Here is a 20,609-nt window from a genome sequence, read left to right as displayed (position 1 = left end):
TCCGAACCATTTAGTTCTCTTAATAAATAATTAGCAACTCATTCTCAATTCCACAGGCACACATATACACACATTCCTGCATTTTTATATATGTATTCCATATTCAACACGTATTAAATAAAAATAGCACACTTTCATCATCTAACTTCAACTTATTAATCCTATATAACTTATCTTCTTACCTACTTAAATTATATATGAATATTATTTATTCCATAGAAGGATTCTAGTTTACGTTTAAACCATCCCCTTAGCATCATTAGCTAAATCACATCTCTAGAGGACAAGGATACAAATTTTAATTATTAAACAACTTGACTTTAACCTGACTGCGAACAACGCTGAAGAGGAAAGCAAGAAAGACTATGTCAAGACATGACAGGAATTACTCCGCAGTTACATCTAGACTTATGAACTTTTGCTCTGATACCACCTTTGTCACGACCCATTTCCGTGGGCCGGACCGGCACTAGGGCCCAGGTAAGCTTAAGGCCCCCGAGGCCCGTAGTAAGCCTAAATTATTCAATCTGTCTACATGATTCTCCTAATTTCAACAAAACAGTAAGCCCATATGACTTAAGATATAAGTTTTATAAAATTTTCAAACATCTGGCCCAATATCAAATAATACATAAAATTTAACCAGGGCCTATTCACAATAACTCATAATTACAATAAGGGCTTACTAGTTTACCTACAGTTAATTGCACAATAATTAATTTATAGCGTAGTGCTAACAATAAGGCCCAATTTAAATACACAGCCCTATAACTGCGGAGTCCAAAAAAAAATCTGATAAAAGAATAATTTATACATTCAAAATTAAATATCAAGAATATAAAGTTTACATTTATAACTCTGCGGAGAAGATTGCAGAGCTTCAGTCGGATCAACTGCTTCCTAGTACCTGGGAGGTTTGGAGAGAAGGGGGTGAGTTTTGCAACTCAGTGAATAATAATAAATAATACACACCACATACAGTCAAGCAAAATGCACCCTACTATACTGAATGAACACACAACAGTCAACCATATGACATTACATCAGCACCCACAAACAATATCACCTTCAAATAATCACATCACGTGGAAATTAGTCAGTGGCGTCACCTAAACCCCCGACGAGCCGTCCTCTCAAACAGCCCATCCTCTCAAACATGTGCACCCGGGGAGCCAATCCCCCATATCTGGCCGACCGGTCTAATCCTCACTTGACCAGTCCTCTCAATATTTTATTTTACATTCTCTCTTTTCTTTTCCATATCATCAACATCATTTCATCAATTCATCAGGTGCACACGGGGGCGCCGATCTCCCATTTACCCGGCCGACGGTCCAATTTCATCAGTTCATCAGGATCCATATTTATCGACCGTCCTCACAAACCCAGGGTGACCCACTTCATCCCAACTCCACACAAACAGAGCACAGTATATACACAACACAAATAATCAAACAATTCATTTATCATAATACACCAATTTCATCCAAATGCACAATTATGCATAAGTATAATTATAGTGATCATAACATAATATTTTTGAGAAAATACAATATGTAAATATATAAAAATGTAATGTTATGCAAATGCAGTGTTGACATGCATTATTTATTATTACTCACAGTGATGGAGAGCGAAGTTCTAGCTTTGATTCTGTCCTGGAGGAGCACTAGATGGACCCGGGCGATCTAAGAAATTTAAGAATGACACAAAACAAAAGTAACTACATCAGATAAAGCATTTCTTTACCACTCTTAGAATTTTATTTTAAACTCTTAATTTTTCTACGTAATCTAATCTCGATATTAATTTCTTTTCTATAATAAATTTTATTTCTCTACCGAACTCTATTTTATTTATTTCTTCTGAAATCTATTTTATTTTCTTTTATTTTCTACTCTCTATAAATAATTAAATTTCTATAATGAATTTTATTTGCTACCGAAATTCATTTTATTTCTACCGAAATTTCGGCAGCATCTCCCCTAAAAATTGGATTTTCCACCTGTTAAAATATCAACAATTTATCTAATAACTCCAAATCACACAGCCCATCCATCGGGCAATCAATCAATCAATTCAATTTTCTCATCCTCCATCCGAAAATCCATATCAACATTACCTTTAATTCTCAATTCTTCATTTCATTCCATTCATGATATTATCATCAAAATTCCTCAATAAATTAATCAAAGGATTTTAAGTGAATCAACATTTATATTATAAATCAATACTGAAAATTAAATTAACTTAATTTAACTACTCACAATTACTAAATTAAATTAACTAAATTAATTAACTACAATAATAAAATTAATTTAAGTAACTAAAATTAGTAGCATTAATTTTATTACCCCAAAATATAATCTTTTGTCGGATTTCGCTAGATCGGGGATTTTCACGCGTGCCGGATCGGAGAGCAGTGGCTGTCGGTGGTCGGAGGCACGCTGGAGCGGCGGCAGAGGCGCGATCTGTTGTGGCGGAGCAGCAGGGCACGGTGGTGGCGCGACAAGGTGGAGACTGTGCTGCTGTTGTGCGCTGCGCAATCTGGCAGAGGGCGGAGCTACTGGCAGTGGCGCGCGAAGGAGCAGTGAGGCGGTGCGACTGGCGGCGTGGAGTGGCGGCGAGGTGGCCCGCGAGGGCTGGGTGGCGCGCGATAGATCTGCTGTCTCTCGCCAGTCACACGCAGACAGACGCAGGGAAGAAGAGAGAAAAGAAAAGAAAGAAAGAAAGAAAGAAAGAAAGAAAGAAAGAAGAAGAAGAAGAAGAAGAAGAAGGGAGGAGGAGGCGCAGTGGCTGTGTCGGTGGAGTGGAGTTGAGGCGCTGGTGAGGGTGACGAGTAGAGGTGCAGCGCTGGAGATAAAAAAAAATGGAATTTTCTAGATGGTTTGGGTCGAACCGGTTCGATTCGGTTCGATTCGACCCATATCTTTGGTTTTCATTTGGTTTTCGGCTTTTTCAGTCGGTTTTCGGTTCGGTTTCTCACAGTGTTCGCATTAAAATATTGAAATAAATTTCCAGGCTGTCGGTTTATTAAATTTAATTGGAAAATCTTTGAAAATAAAAAAATTCGGGTTGTTTCAGTATATCTCTTTTCTATTTAGTACCCTCCACCACCAATCTATCTCACTTACGAACTGAGCCACATGAGGGTTTATGTATCACATGAACCAACCATTTCAAATGTCCTTTCATTTTATCTCCCTATGCTACTTGCAACTTTTGTTTGATGTGATCATCTCTAATCTTGTTCGATTTTGTGTGACTATGTATCCATGTTAGACATCTGCGTCTCTACAGTATTTATCTTATGAATGTCGAATATGCATCTGATGCCTAATATTCTCTCCCATATAACATTGCAAATCTCCCTATTAACCAACCTCACTAACCTTGCAAAATTTTTATCTTCTACTTTTTGTTAGACATTTATGTTTTGCCGAATTTGCTTCTAAACGCCTAATCTAATGTTGCAAACAATTGCGAGGCTTTGATTAGCTCAAATTACAGTCTTATAATCAATATATCTTTCACCTTATTAACTCGCCTCACTAATTCCGTAAAATTTTTATTTTTTTTCTTTTTGTTTGATATTTATTTTGCCCAAATTTGCTTCAAAATGGACAAATAGGATTTTGCAAAGTTAATTGCGACAGTTCTAAAAGGCTCGAATTATAATATTTGGATTCAAGAAATGAAGAGTGTTCTTATTGGTCATAACCTTTAGCAATTCTTAATGGTGAATGTCAAATTTACTGAATGGCTTAAAAACTTGTTGTGACAACCTGACCCAAGAAAGCAGTAATCTGATGAGGGTAAAAAGTGGCTCTAAGGTAAGAGGCCTAAGTAATGAGCAACTTTTGACAGGCTTTTAGGATGTTGAGGCTACCTATGGTAGTAGAATATTGCCAAAAAAATGAATTAAATCTCACACCGAAAATGGGGGAATTAATCAAAAGAACTATGAGATTAACCCTTTTGTGATAATCTCATGGGAAGTTCTTCATTCTACTTACGGGACAAATGTGAGGTTTATGGTTAAAGCGAAAAATTCCTATAGTGGTTGGAGCTTGGGTGTTAATGATATCAAAGTCGAACCCCCTCTAGTAGATATATGGTATGAGGACGAACCAAGCAGAAACTGGTGAACCTGTGACAACCCAACCTGAGAAAGTCATCTAATGATGGGGAGGGTGGCATTAGAGTAAGAGGTTTGAGCAATGAGATGCTCTTGGCAGGCTTCTAGGATGGTGAGATTACCTAGGATAATGGAGTGCATGCACATGAATAAATCAAATCTCACATTGAAAATGGAAGAATTGATCACTAGAGACACATTTTAGTGCAATGACTTGGGGAGTTAGGAAAATTCTGACATTAAGCATACTCACTTGAGAGAAATCTTGGGATGGAAGAGCTCTTGTAAAATTTTTCATTCTATTTATGAAACAAAAACAGTGAGGCTTTTGGCAAAGTGGACAATTTCTATAGTGACTGGAGCCAAGGCATTACGCTAGGGTAGAAGAAAATACAAAATAATAATCACTTGGTTTTTGTAATGCTATTTATTTCATATTTATTTTGTATTTTCTTTTAGAAGCTCCAACCACTATAGGAATTTTTCGCTTTAACCATAAACCTCACATTTGTCCCGTAAGTGGAATGAAGAACTTGCCATGAGATTATCACAAAAGGGTTAATCTCGTAGTTCTTTTAACTCTTTAGGGCATTTCACCAAAAGGCGCATCTTTTGATTAATTCTCCCATTTTCGGTGTGAGATTTAATCAACCTGAGAAAGTCATCTAATGATGGGGAGGGTGGCATTAGAGTAAGAGGTTTGAGCAATGAGATGCTCTTGGCAGGCTTCTAGGATGGTGAGATTACCTAGGATAATGGAATGCATGCATATGAATAAATCAAATCTCACATTGAAAATGGAAGAATTGATCACTAGAGACACATTTTAGAACAATGACTTGGGGAGTTGGGAAAATTCTGACATTAAGCATACTCACTTGAGAGAAATCTTGGGATATAAGAGCTCTTGTAAAATTTTTCATTCTATTTATGAAACAAAAACAGTGAGGTTGCAAAGCGGACAATTTCTATAGTGACTGGAGCCAAGGCGTTACGCTAGGATAGAAGAAAATACAAAATAATAATCACTTGGTTTTTGTAATGCTATTTATTTCATATTTATTTTGTATTTTCTTTAGTGATTGATTTTGTGAGGCAAGTTCTTGGAAAGAGTCATAGAATGGAATCGTGATTTCTGTTCAAGTCATTTATCATTACTATTAAATTTTTTTAGTCCGTAAACTTTGGTTATGACTTTTGAAAATCAAGTTTAGACATGAAAATCAAGAGATAAAAGCATATAATTTGGAAGATTCATAAACCAAAAAGAAAGGTTTGATATCAAAATAATTATTTCAATGAAAAGAACATGTAAATAATTTTTAAAAATTGGCTAAAAAAAGAATACTTTGCTAATCCTAAGATTTGATCTTAGTCTTGCAATTAGGACGTAAAATTAGGGTTAACCATCTATACACTTTAGCTTATTTATTTGATCTTAGTCATGCAATTAGGACGTAAAATTAGGGTTAACCATCTATACACTTTAGCTTATTTATCATGTTTGATCTCTTGCTTCTTAATTTAAAATTAATATAGTGTGGCAGATGTCTTATCTATTCATGCGTTTACCTAGTAGATTTATCTGGTTACTCAAATGTTGATTAGGTAGATGATCCTACATATCATCATTTTATACCACCTACTCTTTCTTTTTGGATGACTTTCTTTTTTCTTGGCCTAGCGAAAAATAAATTATCAGTATGAAATCTAGTACACAATCCAAACGTCATGCTTTTGTAGATGTTATATCTGAACTACTTTGGCTTCACCAATTATTATTCTGGAGTCACAATCCTTGCGGCAATAAAAGTGGTATACAAATTGCTCACAGTAACGTTTTCCATTGACATACTATACAAATTAAGATGGAATATCATTTTGTTCATTATCATGCTATTCAAAAAATCCTTCAATTATTTCAGTTATATTTGCCAATCAAACAATCAATATTTTCACTACTTTTGTTTGGATGAAAGGAGGGAGAGATCATGAAAGTAAGGCATAGTAAAGTATGGTATGGAAATGTACAGCAATGTTTTTTTTTTTTTTTGTGTTTATGGAGAACGTATAGTAAATGAATGTTCAATAACGTTGTTTTCTTTAATTTGATGGGACAAGAAGATAATTAATTTTAAATATAAAGATTACGAAAATACTCTTGTCATGGAATAGTTATAAATATAGTTATGTATAATTTTGAAAATTAAATCTTTTAACTATGCTTGCACTCCAATTTTGCGGGTTGAAGATTGGGGTGTTTAAATCCAACTCCTTAAATAACTTTCAAAAATCATTCTTTCCTCAAACTCTTTTTCTAAACGACTAAATAATCTCCCTTCACTTTACTATCCAAATCCATTAAATAATCTTCATCCAAACAATATGTAAGTCTTATCTTTCTAATTGATTCCTTGACTTACTAAGCAAATTCAAGCTAACGTTCATAATCTCACCTTGAGTGTAAGAGGGTTGTTGGTATGATATTAAGGTTAATAATTATAAAATTATGGACTTGATACAACATTGATTGAAAAATCGTATGCTTAATTTAGGATATGTTCAGCAATATTAACTGTTATAGTAGTTATTAGCTCTTCTAGCTATTTTAGCAGCTATTAGTTGTTAAATGTTAGCTATTAGCCGTTTATACAATCGTTTAAAGCAAAAGGGTTTAGTAAAAATAGATGTTTAATTAGCTGATAGAATTAAAATAATAAAAAAGGACATTTAAATGTTAACTTAAAATTTTAAAGAACTGAAGTGAACTCATTAATAAAAAAATGATAAACTATTTCTTATAGAATTGAAATGAAAAGATGAGGAAAAACTATTTCTTGTAATTTTTATTTGATTTTGGCAATATGCTCTTATCCTTGTTTAAGACAATTGCATATTTGTTTAAATTTGAGAAAGAAAAATTAAATAAATAACAAGAGTATCAAACTCAAAGAAAGTTATAACAAGTAAATACTTAAATTTAAGACTTAAGAATATGAGGAAAACAATGGATAAGATTCTGTAAAAAATAAAATATAAGACGCTAAACATTATGTGATTTAATGTTTAATTAAATGTTTATTAATCTCTAAAAGTATGAAAATTACGTTACGGAAGGATGTAATCAATAGATATGGCGTTTTGACTAGAAGCAAAATGCTAAAAACTCTCTGAAACATTATTATATATCAGGCTCACATTATTTCAAAAAATTTGCAATCCTTATATAAATTTTTCTTTTTCCTATTTCAGTCATTGTCTATTCAAGCAATACAATAATCCTTCTTTGCTAATACTAACAATTAAAAATTGAGTTCAATTAAGAAGTTTTAGGTTTAAATCACGAATAACCTGAAAAGAGTTATGAAAAAAGAAAAAAAAAAAAAAAGACTCTTTCCTTTTCCTATAAAATTTAAAATAACAATCTTGAAATTAATTACAAACAACACAAATAAACAATCCATATTTAATATCAATTTTAATTTAAGATATTAGACAATTAAGCTAAACAATTGACAACCTACAAAGCCTAGCCTAGCATCATATGTTAAAACATTGAATTATTAAAAATTTTAAATAATTGTGTCTTAGTACTTGACCCATTATGTTACATATGATATGAGTGCTAACATGGCATGTGTAACATCTTTACCACACAAATCGATAATCGAATTTAGCTATTTTATAATTTTTCTCAATTTTATCATATTAAATTTTTATTACTTGAGTATTTTATGAAAATAAAAAATTAATAAATTAAAAAAAGCAGTCGTACTAAAGAGCGAAATAGCACCAACGTGGCACATAAGCACACCTGAAAAGAATTACGTAACAAAAGAAATAGAAGAATAAAAAATTAAGACATACCTGTACAATAGCGTGCACGTGGCATAAGAGCATGAGCCTAGGTGCTGCGGTGGTAACTAGAGCAACAACACACGTGTACAGTGAATAATCAAAGAACGGGCAGGACGGGCAAAAGTATGCTGCCCGTGATTCACGGGCAGAGCCTGTGGTTGGGAAACAAAATCCTCGGAACATGAGCCAGCACTTTTACGAGTATATATGAGGTCTTATAGTGTGCATTTCGACTCACCATTGTTGTTTTGTACTCTTGATAGTTTGTCGTTTTGTACTTCACCAATTCTTATTTTTTAGTATTTCTTTGTCCAGAATCGTATAGTTTTTAAAATCTTATAAGATTGCCCACTAGTTAGTAAATTTATTCTCTTGTAATTTGCTTAATGCTCAATTTGGTTTGTCGTTTTGTTTCCCACCCTTTTCTTTTCTTAAAAAATAAAAATAAAAAAGTAAAAACCATTTTCAAGACCATTTCTCACCTATTTTTGAAATCTTATATGGCGGTCAAATAATATAATATATTTTGTGGTTTTGAATTTGCATGGGTCTTGTGAAAAATGTAGAGAGTAAGTAAGAGAAAATTATTCTTGATTCGGTGAATATTATTTTAAAGAAAAATTTATTCCTTCTTTTGAGTAAAAAAATATATTTAAAATTAAATTATGTTCACACTGAGCTTCAAATTAGTATTTGGTTCATAAGATGGAACATTCGACTTTACTTAAGGTAAAAGAATGGTAAACCACTCATGATACCTAACAATTAAGTTTAAGAAGTAATAAATGTGATTTTCTTTCCTTTATATTGAAAGGACCCTTTTTTTTTTTTTTTTTTTTTTGTACATAATTAAAAAGAATTAGCATCTCTTGTTTGAGTGTGATAGATCCATCGTGGTTCAGCTCATTCAAGGAAAAATTCAGTCATCAGAAATTGTTCATCAGCTTATTTTTGTTATTCAAGAATTAATTAAAAAAGATTAGTGGTGTGAATTAGACCAATTTTAAAGAACCTTAATTTTGTTTCAGACATAATAAGAAAGAATAGCATCTCTTGTTCCAGTGTGATTAGTTCCATAGTTGTTCAATTCATCAAGGATTGTTCGTAAATTTGTTTTTGCTATTCAAAAATTACTTAAAAGAAAACTGGTGGTGTGAAGTGTATTATTTTTCAGAGAGACTAATTTTTATTAAATTTTATTATCATCTATTTAAATTTAACTCTTAACGAGTCTAAAATGCTTTATATATTTAATATTTAAAAAAAGAAGAGAAAAAGTAAAAGATGATTTCAAAAATTTAAATTCGAGCAATGATTTAGATTGTAATTATTTTAATTTCTAACATGAATTTCTTATTTTGCTTAAAGATATTTATTTGTACATGTATAAATATCTATTACAACACTCCGACGAATAACTATTATTTGATTATTTCATTGATTTTCCTTTTTATTTTAAATAAGAAAATTATTAATCCATAAAAATAAGGAAATTATTCGCTCTCAAACTGTTATTTCTTAGAGGGCGTAAACGTAATTTTCTTAAATTGACAAAACATGGAAAAATATAAAACTTTTGTTGTAAGCTAATTTAGTTGACACCATATTCATACGACTTCACTCCATATTTGTCTCATATGAAGTGCCGTCGTTTACAACCAAAAACTAGAAAAAAGGAAAAACCAGAAACCGGAAACCGGAAACCGGAAAGCTTTTGGAGCGGTTAAAGCATCCATACATAAACGCATGAGATCACTATCAAAACAACTTTGTCGTCAAGCACCCAAAAAAAATAATAAAATAAAAATAATAAAAAAAGCACACCACAATCAATTATCATAGAAAGAAAAAAAAAAAAAAAGGAGCATGGTACTTGATGGGGCCCGCCTAGAGTCGATGGTTTTGGGAGGTGGGGTCCACATGGGTCCCATGCGGAGGGAAATTTGGGGGAAGTGGACAAAAAAGAATAAGAAGAAGGTGATGTCATAGAGGTGGAGTGGAGAGGAAGGCGGTAGAGTAAAAGTGAAACCGCGGGTTTTGGAAATAAGGTACAAGTGTAGTAATGCTACTTGTACTATTTATTATTATATATACGTCTTACTGGGGAGAGAATTCAGGGATTACTCACTTACTTTCACGCAAGCGCGTGCATTTCACTTTCAAAGCATTTGTTTTTTCCTTTTGCTATACTTTTTACCACTGTCAAAAAATAGTTTCTGATTATTTATTTAATATATTGGTTTGAATATCAGCTGTCCAATGAACTATCGTCCTATGAATCCAGAAAAATTTTTCAGTAAAGCATCAATCCATTAAACAAATATATATCCGATTAATATATTTCAATTGAGGCACACCAATACATAATTTAGTGCTAAGTATATATACAATCTGATAATAGATTAAAAAAAATTTGAATTATAACTCAGTTGACAACACAAACTAAGTGTGTAGAAAGAGTTATAGGATTTTATTCCACTAAACACTTAGAGAGAGGGGTAAATAGCCTTAAATGTAATTAAACTCTGAGTCGGATTAAGTGGTCCTTATAATAAAGTCTGGATACCGATGGTTAAAAAACATATTTCGATTGAGGTATGAGATATTTTTAAAAACTAATTTTTCGAATGATTTTACACAACGAAAGCAAATATGGTTTAATTAATATATATAATTTTTTATTGTTTTTATTAGAAATTATATTATTATGAACCGTTTTTATCACTAAAATATAATAACATTCACAAAATAAAAAAAAATATTTTATGAAAATAATAAAATAAAAATTTCAATAATTAAATACCTTGTTACGAAAATAATATATTTATAATCCTAAAATATTATTATAATTTTCGTAACTAAATTTTTCATGAAAATAAAATTATTTATCAATCATTTAAATTGTCTTATAACAATTTAAACTTAATTAACTAAACTTTTTATATATAATATAATAATATAAATTGTCTATATTACCAAAATATGGAAAACGGATGTTAGCTATTATAATAATTAATGTATGAATTATTTTTTAGTCATTTATAATTTTGGTGTTTTTTTCTTAATTTTTGCTACATGTAATTAATACTATGGTTGCTCTTTTTAGAAAAAAATCTTTCAATATGTTACATGGTTTTCTAATACAACGTGCTATACCGTAATTTTATATTTTATATATACTTTCTAGTGAGTTTTATTTTCTATTTTATATCAAACAATAAATTTTATAATATATTCCTTAATAAATAATAATAAATTTATTTTAAAAAATAAATTACTTTTAGAAAATAATTATAATCATTTAAATTAAAAATTAATTAAAAATAATAATTAAATATATTATATTCTTACCATTTTTAATATGTATCTTATATAGAATAATATAATCAATCAAAATTAAATTATTTTTATTTTTTGAACTAATAAAATTAAACTCCTTAAATATATGATATTTTTACCATATGTAATATATTTAATATATAATATAATTTCTATTTTTTAAAAAATATATAATATAATTTCTTAATTTACAAATAAAATTTGAACTTAAATAGAAAATTAATATAATTAATCAAATTAAATTATATTGATTTTTTAACCAATAAAATTAAATTCCTTAAATGTATTATATTCTTATTATATTTAATATATATCTTATATAGTAGTATATAATTTAGTTTTTTTATTTTATCCAATAGAATTTAGATTTAAATATGAAATTAATATGACCAATCAAAATTAGATTATTTTTATTTTTTCAATCAATCAAATTAAAATTCATTTTTTGGTCTTCCACAAATTTAGTATGATGTTTTCCAAATGTTCTGCATATCCATCCCACTTTTCTATATTTTTTTTAATGACGTGCGTTATATGTTGACTATACTCGTTATATACTCATTTTTTTACTCTTTTGATTTTTTTATTTTTATAATATTAAAGCACAAGTTTAGATTAAAATAAATACAATTGATTAATTTGTATTACTTTTTCTTACAAACTATTTGTAATGCTACTTTTTATGTACTTAATTCTATTTTTATATAATGAATTGATATCAAAATAATGTCCAACTCAATCCCTAGACCTAATCCTTCAATCCCTAGTTTATAAATGCAGATTCTTAAAATCTTAATAGATGTCCAAAAAGAAAATAAAGCCATCACACAATTTTTCAACCCCAAATCAATATCTATATACAATTATAATGAGTAATAATAACAAATCAGTATTTGTTACCCAATGCATCAAAGAAATGAATATATGCACATACAATCAAATTCTTGAAACCGCATAAAATGATCCAAAATAAAAATATATAGTTATAATCTTTTTCAATTTCATAGATACTATTTTCTTTTAAGTCAAACAAATTTAAAATATAAGAAAAAATATCAAAAAAATTAAAAATATTTAATTACCAAGATACCATCTATTTATTGCAAGTGAGAAATAAATTTATTACTAAATTAAAGTGATAGCAGTTACAAATTAATTCAATAATAAAAAAAATAAAAAATTATAATTATAATTAAGAAGAAAAACTTTTCAGAACTTAAAATGTAATAAGAAACAAAATATATTAAAAAAATTATCAATTTGAATTCCTTCTTATTTCCACATTTATATATAGTATAGATATAAACTAGTCTTTTTATGACATGCATTATACGTTGACTGTACTCATTATTCGTATTCGTTTAATTTTCTATGTCATTCCTCACTTTTACTTGTTATTTATACATATTTTTTATTTTTAATATTAAATATTGATTATAATTTTATTGCATATTATTTAGATTTTTATAATAAAAATAAATTTTCATATAAGATTAATGTGAATATAACGGTTAAGTAACAAAATATGAATATATATATATACACTTCAGTTTAATTTATATCATCATTTATCTAAAAGATTTATAATATCACATAAAAACTGTATATGTACAATTCTACGATATCACCTAATAAATACATTTCAATATATATAGATATATAGATTTAAAATATAATATTATATATATTTTTAAATTAAAATTTTTAACTGTTCATCACCGACACATTATACAAACTTAAAGACAAAAAGAATGTTACAAAAGAATATATTTTTTTCTTTTTTATCTTTCTCCTAAATAAAACATTTTAAATAATAAAAAATATAATCAAATATTTAAAAATAAATTTGAAAAGTAAAATATAAAAAATTTCAAATGTCTCTTTATCATATATATTTATTAAAAAACAAATTTAAAAAATATAGAACTTAAAATTTTAAAATGCTTAATTATCCATATATATTTTTTAAAAATAATTTTAATAAATTATATTAAATCAATCAATATAATATAATATTTTAATTGATTACTACTAAAGTTATCTCGTTTTCATATTTATACTATTTAATATTCTAGGTAAATTTATAATATTAGTGGGTGAAGTGACCTCACTTGCATTATAATGGATCCACCCGTCTATTTCCATTCAAAATGGATACCCATACTATTAATTTTTTTTAAAAGAAAATTATAATTAATATACATAAAATTCATTTAAAGAATAATTTAAATAATATCAAAAAATTTAAACCATCCCCACAACCTCAAAATATTAAAATTTTATTCATAGAAAACAAGTTTTCATTATATATATATACACACACACTTTATAACTCCTTATTTATAATAAATTATAATTATAATATATGTAAATTATAAGAAGTTATTTATGTAGAATTTATCAATATTTAATTAACTTGAATCAAATAAAAATAATAGATATTACATATATATTAAATTGATTAAATTAAAGGACTAAAACGTAGAAATATGAGGAACACAATCCAAAAATATCTTGCTTGTTAGAGATGAAGAAAAAGGTCGTTAAAGCAATATCATCTCTCTAACTACAAACACCAACAACAACAAAGTGAAAAAAGCTTATTAAAATAATCGTTTGTTTACTTGTTAGTTTTTTAAAAATTAATAATTTTTAAAATCTTCATACTACCGTACGTAAAAGAAATAATTTTGAAAAATTAAAATATTTTATTGTATAACATATTTCATGCCAACGTAATTCATTTTATAATTTATAAACATTTTATCGAATTGATTTGATTCATGAATAATCTAATTGGATTATATTTTTTGGTATTTATAAAATTTATTTTAAATCGTTTATTTTATTTTCTCAGCTTGAGTGTAGTAATTTTATTAAATTCAGCATCATTGAATAAAAATTCCACTAAATTATCAAATATTAATCTAAAATACAATTTTTATAGCATGATTGGAAGTTAAATAGAAAAAACAAATTTGAAAAATTTTAGGTCAGAAGAGTTTTCTTATTTAATAATCCAACAGAGAAAGAAAATAGAAAAAACAAAATAGAAAAGACTGAACAACCCCTTGAATCGGGCGGTTTGAACGTTAAAGTAACGCGCAACGTACGAGCGTGGGACCATTTAAAGGTATAATGTTGACGTTACAGCGTAGGTAGATAGTGGGGTTATTGGAATAAAGATCTAGCGCCTAAAATACCTTTGAACACCCCATAACCCTCAACATCTATCTAACTACAAAAACGCCCCTCCAACAACATACTGAAATACCGACTTATAACATTCACAATGGCATACATCGTAATTAAACGAAAAAATAATGGTAAATAGAAATAAAATTATTTAAACTAGAGATGCAGGTATTTTTTAGCCAATGGATTCATTTGCACGGATTGTTTGATACCTGCCGTTGTTTAGAGCCTTCTCTCTCTCTCTTTCTTTAAAAGAAATTGATTTTTGCTATAAAAGATGGCAATTTCCTTACAGCACTAACTCATCTTTTAAACCTCAAACCCCTCTCCTCTTTCTTGAGAAGTGAAAGAAAGAGAAAGAAAAGCAAAACCCAGAATCAAGAATTAAGAATAGTTGGAAAACAAGAGTTATGGACTCAATCACGGGAATTAGAAGACCTTGTTTTATTGAGGAAGATGATGGTTTAGCTTCTTTAGCAGATATGGAAGCTGGATTTTCAGGGAACCAGAACCAGAATCAAAACCAGAAACATCAACATCCATTTTTTACAAGGTCACTTTGTTGTTATGGAAGGAGAGGTAGTTTTAAAAATTTACCGTCTCTTACTTCTTTTTCTCCAAGATCTGGGAGGTTTTACGATGCAAGATTTGAAGATCATCAACCTCATTTCCTGGAATCTTGTTTTCTTTGCAAGAAACCATTGGGTGATAACAGAGATATCTTTATGTACAGGTAATTTCTTTTTCTTTTTCTTTTTTTTTTCTTTCTCAATTTTGTTCAAACTGTCTTGTTTTTATTTCGAAAAAAAGGAGAACTAAAATTTAATTTGAAAACAAAAATGGCAGTTAATGGATTTTCTAAAAGATTGTGTTTTTATGGTCCTAGATGTCGAATATAGTTAAAAACATGATTAGGTTTTGGAATTTCAATTGTTTAAATTTGGGGAAAAATAAAATCAAGAAGTAAAGTTTTCATCTTTGGCTTATTTTATATTAGTGGTTGTAAATTAGGTAAAATCAAGATGTGCAAGTGAGGGTTTTAATTACTTTTTCTTTTTCAATTTATAAATAAAATTTTGAGATTTCATATCCATATATATGGGGGGAATAGATTTTGATGTGTAATTTTGAAATTTGTTCATGCAGAGGGGATACTCCATTTTGTAGTGAAGAGTGCAGGCAAGAACAAATAGAGATAGATGAAGCTGAAGACAAGAACAGGAACCTTTCTTCTTCAATGAAAGCATTGAGAAAGAAAGAGCAGAAGAAATCTTCTGTTTCTCCTACCAAAGCCCAGAACTATCCTTCTCGTACAGGCACTGTAGCCGCAGCTTAATTACTGAAATGAATAATAATAATAATAATAACCTAAAAGAATTATATATAAATATATACAAAGGTTATAGTATTATTTCCTTAAAGAAGGAAAAAAAAAAAAAAAAAAGAAAAAGAAAAGCTACTAATATACAAAGAACTGTGACTGTAAGGTCCAACTAGAGAGCTGGAGGAGAACAAGAAGAGTAGAAGACCCATTTTTGAGGAATTTCTTTTGCTTGTCTTTATTTTTATGAGGTTGTTTTTCTACCTTCTATGAATGTGTTTTATATATATATATATGAGGAGTGTCTGTGTGTGTGGCTTGTTGTTGGATCTGCTCCATTATATGATATGGGTTCTCTCTTTATTTTTATTAGTTTCTTAGCCCTTGGATTTAATGGGTTCTTTGTAAAGTATTCTGCTACTGATGTTTAAACCAAGAATGATCGCAAGGAAATTTCTTAGTTCCCATTGTCAGTCTGAATATTTTTTTTTCTACCTTTTTAACTTCTCTTCTCCAGTTTCTTTACCGACTTTTAGTTTATTAGAGTTTTGTGACTTTTTGAGTTGATTGTGAGAGAAGGTTCAAGAAGAGATGAGAGTTTCCTGGCAAGCAGCAAGCAAATGGGCTGTGAAGTAACTATTTAGCTAACTCTTCATAAACGCTTCCGTATTTTCACTGACTGAAAATAATAATTAGTTTATATATGAGACTTTGACTCTATTAAAAGCGATTTGAATGGTGTTTAGAGTTTTGATTAAGTTAAAAATATTATTTTAATTAATTATTATGTTTAATATTAATTATTGTAGCCAGTAATCTGGTTTATAATTTAAAGCAGAGTTTCATAAAACGATATTCTCATTAAAATTTAATATTTTATAAATTTTTTATTAACCTTATGCTTATTATTTATTTTTGTTTCGTTTGCTATTATTTTATTTTATTTTATCTTTTTATAGTAAATAACTAATCAAATATTCATTGTTGTCAAATACTTTTATTTCAAACCGTAGTCTTATAAATAAAACCGCAGTAGTATAAATAATTAACTATTAACAGTTAATATCCAACTGACAATAGCTGGTAGTTACTGTAATAATTAACATCTACTGGAACTGTTGAAATTTCCGAATAGGACTTATGGCCGTGTTCGGCAACAACTCTTTAATTAGGCAGTCAAAATGTTAAATGTTATTTTTTACAGTGTTCGATAATATAACTGTTAGTCAAAAATTTAACAATGTCTGGTAACATAACTTTTGAGCTAGCTTTTAAAGGTGAAAAGTGTTTTATAAAAAATTAACTTATAAAAAATTAACTTATGTTACATGTAATTTTTAATTTTTATGAAAAAATTACTCAAATAACTAACATGTAAACACCGTTAAAACAACAACAGCTACTGGTATGTAACAAATTTCCTGCAAAGATTCTATAAAATTTTGGTGGGATGATTATAAATTGGGTGGGTGGGTTACAAATTTAAATTTTCCTGTTTAGAATGCCAAAGTTTAGAAAATTTTTTTATTTTTAATAATTTGAAAATAATTAATTTAGTTAAATTTTTTGAATAGGTACAATTTTCAAAATGAATTTTGAAAGATTTATAATAAAAATATTTATTTTATTAGGCGTTTTTCAAAAAAAAAAAAATATAGGATTAATTTTGAATTACGTTCTAAATATGAAAAATTTGTGTACAATAAATTATATCTACAAACCATAAAATTTCTTACTAAATACAATGACCTAAAATAAAATAAAATAATTTATTTCATTAAAATTGATACAGAATAATTTTCATTTCATTGTCAAATTTTCCCAGGGTCTAATATTTTATCCAATTGATTTTAAAAAATAATCAAAATTAATTTTGGTTTCTCGATGGGCGTGGAGGTAAATAAGTAAAATAATTAGTGACTTAATTATTTTTCAGATTAAACATATGTATAAATATTAATTACTTATTTCAATTAATAAATTAATAAATTTAACTGGTTCAAAAAATTAATTTTTGATTAAATTATACATGATCATAATTGTCCAAAGGACAAATGAAATACTATTCTATTTGCACAACAGTTGAAAATTTAATATAAATAAAATTATATATGGTTGTAATAAATTAAATATTATTCCTATTTTGACAATAGAGTATTAGATATTTTGCTTCAATATGGCACAAAGCTGTCCAAGCACATGTAGAGAATTAGCTCTTTCCCATCATAAATGCCCACTTGTTAAATAGCATGTATGATTTTGTGTTTTCACTAAGTACGCGTTAATCATTAGTGAAAATGGGAGTTAGAAAATAATCCTATTAAATTTATAAATCGATAAAAATATCTTTAAAGATTTTAATTTTATTAGGTTGAAAAATAAATTTTGATTTGATTAGTTATATTAGTATTTTATTTAAATCTAAATGAAAAAAATAATAAATTTTTTCTAGGGTGCAAAATAATTATAAAATAATTATAAATTTAATAAAGTGAAAAATTTTATAAAATCCCTTATTGAGAAGTTTGATACTAATTTTAAATTACATTTCTTTCGCTATTAGTGACTTTTTTTTTTTTTACTTTTATAAAGGCTGGTGGTGTAATATTGAAGCAGATTAAGCTTTCATACCATATTATAGAATTGATTCGACCTAATTCACTCTCCAAAAGCTAGCTCAAAAGAAGGAGAATTGTCCATATCTTATATTTTAAATAAAGATTTTGTCCCAAATCAATGTGGAATAACATTATTGATTATCAACTGTAATTGTATTATCGGCTTAATTTCACCTGATATAGATATTATCACGGCGCCGTATTTCAATTTCAATTTGTAAAAGTAAAATTCCTAAATATCTATTTGTATAACAGTAAAATGAATTCGACCTGATTTCCAGTGAGGCAACGTTGTAAAGTTGATGTGGATGTCCAGATCAGCTTAGTTTTTTTTTTTTAGTATGTCCATGTGTGTCACGTAAGCTGTGAATCTTTTTTAACTGAAATTGTCTCTCTCTCTCTTAAATTTTTATCAAATTTTATGGACTGCAGTCAATAAATCTTTATCAAATTTCCTAAATTTTAGGTTATATTTATTTATAAAATACTATAATCTTAAATATAGTGATTGATATATTAAATATTTAATTTGTATCCACCCACATAAATTGATTAAACTTTATTTTTATTTGCAATTACTATAGTTTGTTTTTAAATAAAAAATTATTTTTTTCTATAGAAAAATTTATTATTATTATTATTATTATTATGATTGAGTAAATATTTTCTTATTCTATAATAAATTAAATTTACAAATTATTATATGACTTTTAAATTTTTGAATTTATGGATATTTTTCTTCAAATTTTATAAAAAAGAAAATGAATGGGAAGAAAATCAAACTATAATAAATATTTTATCTAATTATCAATTATTTTGTAATTTTATTTTTAGTTTATAGTGTCAATTAATTTTTACTGAAAATTAAAGTTAACATCATTCTTAATAAATAATAAAAAATTATAAATTAAATAACGAGTATGTACAATTACGAGTATGTGCAACATGCCTTCATAAATACTAGTTTATAAAATTGATAAAAAAAGATAATTTAATCAATTACTAGAATTAAGATTGTTTGATGAGTTTTTTTTATTTATAATTTTTATATAATTACCTTACACGATATTTATATAATTTAATCATTCAAAAGATGCTTTTTTTTTTTTTTTTGAATTTCCAATTTTTAATAATGGACCGTTGCTTAGGTACTAAAATATAATATAAAAATATCCTTTGAGTGCTTTATCAATGCCAGCTATTTATATGATAATGAAGTTATGTAGATGATTGGGACACATGTTCAAGTGCCATTTATTATAATGAGATTAATCAATCGACGAAAATTAATCTTATTTTAAATGATTTAATATGATTAAAGTAATAATTTTTTTTATTCGTTTTGAGGGTTAATGTGCTGAAATGAACTTATGCACTATACAATAAGATAAGTCTTTCCTTAACTCACCAAATTAACACTTTATTTTTTTTTTCTATAAAGCTATATCTTTCTAAAACTTATGAACTTGTCGAATTATTAGTAATTATTTTAAAAATTTAGGGGACTAAACGTTAATTATTAATTACTGATACTCCCTCAGTCTCTTAAAAATATGTTTAATCTTTTTTTTTTTTTTTTCAGAGAAGATCATCTTTGTAGTTTACCCCTATTAAATATGAATTTTTTATTTATAAATATACTATTATTAACACTAATCAAAATTCGAAATGAACAATTAATTTAAATATGCCCATTCTATATTCATAGATTAGAAAAATTGTAAGAGTATAATATATATGAAAAAAATCATAATAAGTCAAACTAGATTTAGTTTTATAAGATGGTTGATCTCTTAATCATTAAGTGTTACCCTAAACATAGTATTCATTAAACATGTTAAAATTAGATATTAGAACTGAAAAGTTAGTTAGTGGAAGTTGGCATTCAAGGTAATACTGCTGTTGAAGGGATGGTATTCCACATGGTTAAGGTCCTAAAGACCCTTCAAGTTCTCAATGTCTTAAAAATAACATCCAGTCCTTGGTTGCTCCCAATGTTTGAATTTCGAGGAGACTGGAGAGTCTGCTATAGACCTACAAAATTGGCTTGGAAAGGCACTCTCTAACCACCATTGGTCATTGTTTTATTTCTTATATAAATTTGGAAAATCTGAAATCACCATCCTAAATTATAATGATA

General features: G+C 27.8%; 1 protein-coding gene and 1 long non-coding RNA gene across 3 annotated transcripts; one reads left to right on the top strand and one right to left on the bottom strand.

Moving 5' to 3' along the window:
• Positions 1-572: 572 nt before the first annotated feature.
• On the bottom strand, positions 573-2,735 carry LOC149492553 (uncharacterized). Of its 2 annotated transcripts, XR_016318933.1 has the most exons (3): positions 2,355-2,735; positions 1,623-1,688; positions 573-907 (listed from the first exon to the last, which is right to left on the bottom strand). It is a non-coding gene; the product is annotated as an uncharacterized LOC149492553 (long non-coding RNA). The 2 variants fall into 2 exon arrangements; XR_016318932.1 differs by lacking the exon at positions 2,355-2,735 and having other exon boundaries at positions 1,623-1,762.
• A 12,005-nt stretch (positions 2,736-14,740) lies between these two features.
• On the top strand, positions 14,741-16,318 carry LOC105636600 (FCS-Like Zinc finger 2). The gene is made up of 2 exons (XM_012219918.4): positions 14,741-15,263; positions 15,677-16,318. The coding sequence occupies exons 1-2, from the start codon at positions 14,941-14,943 to the stop codon at positions 15,864-15,866; spliced, it is 513 nt and encodes a 170-aa protein (XP_012075308.1). The 5' UTR covers positions 14,741-14,940; the 3' UTR covers positions 15,867-16,318.
• Positions 16,319-20,609: the final 4,291 nt, after the last annotated feature.

This window comes from Jatropha curcas, chromosome 11 (genome assembly GCF_041381405.1).
Source record: "Jatropha curcas cultivar XTBG-Jc1 chromosome 11, XTBG_Jcur_1.0, whole genome shotgun sequence".
In the NCBI taxonomy this organism is placed as follows: Eukaryota; Viridiplantae; Streptophyta; class Magnoliopsida; order Malpighiales; family Euphorbiaceae; genus Jatropha; species Jatropha curcas.
The sequence above is the reverse complement of the archived record's forward strand: the minus strand, read 5'-3'. Positions and strand labels throughout refer to the sequence as shown.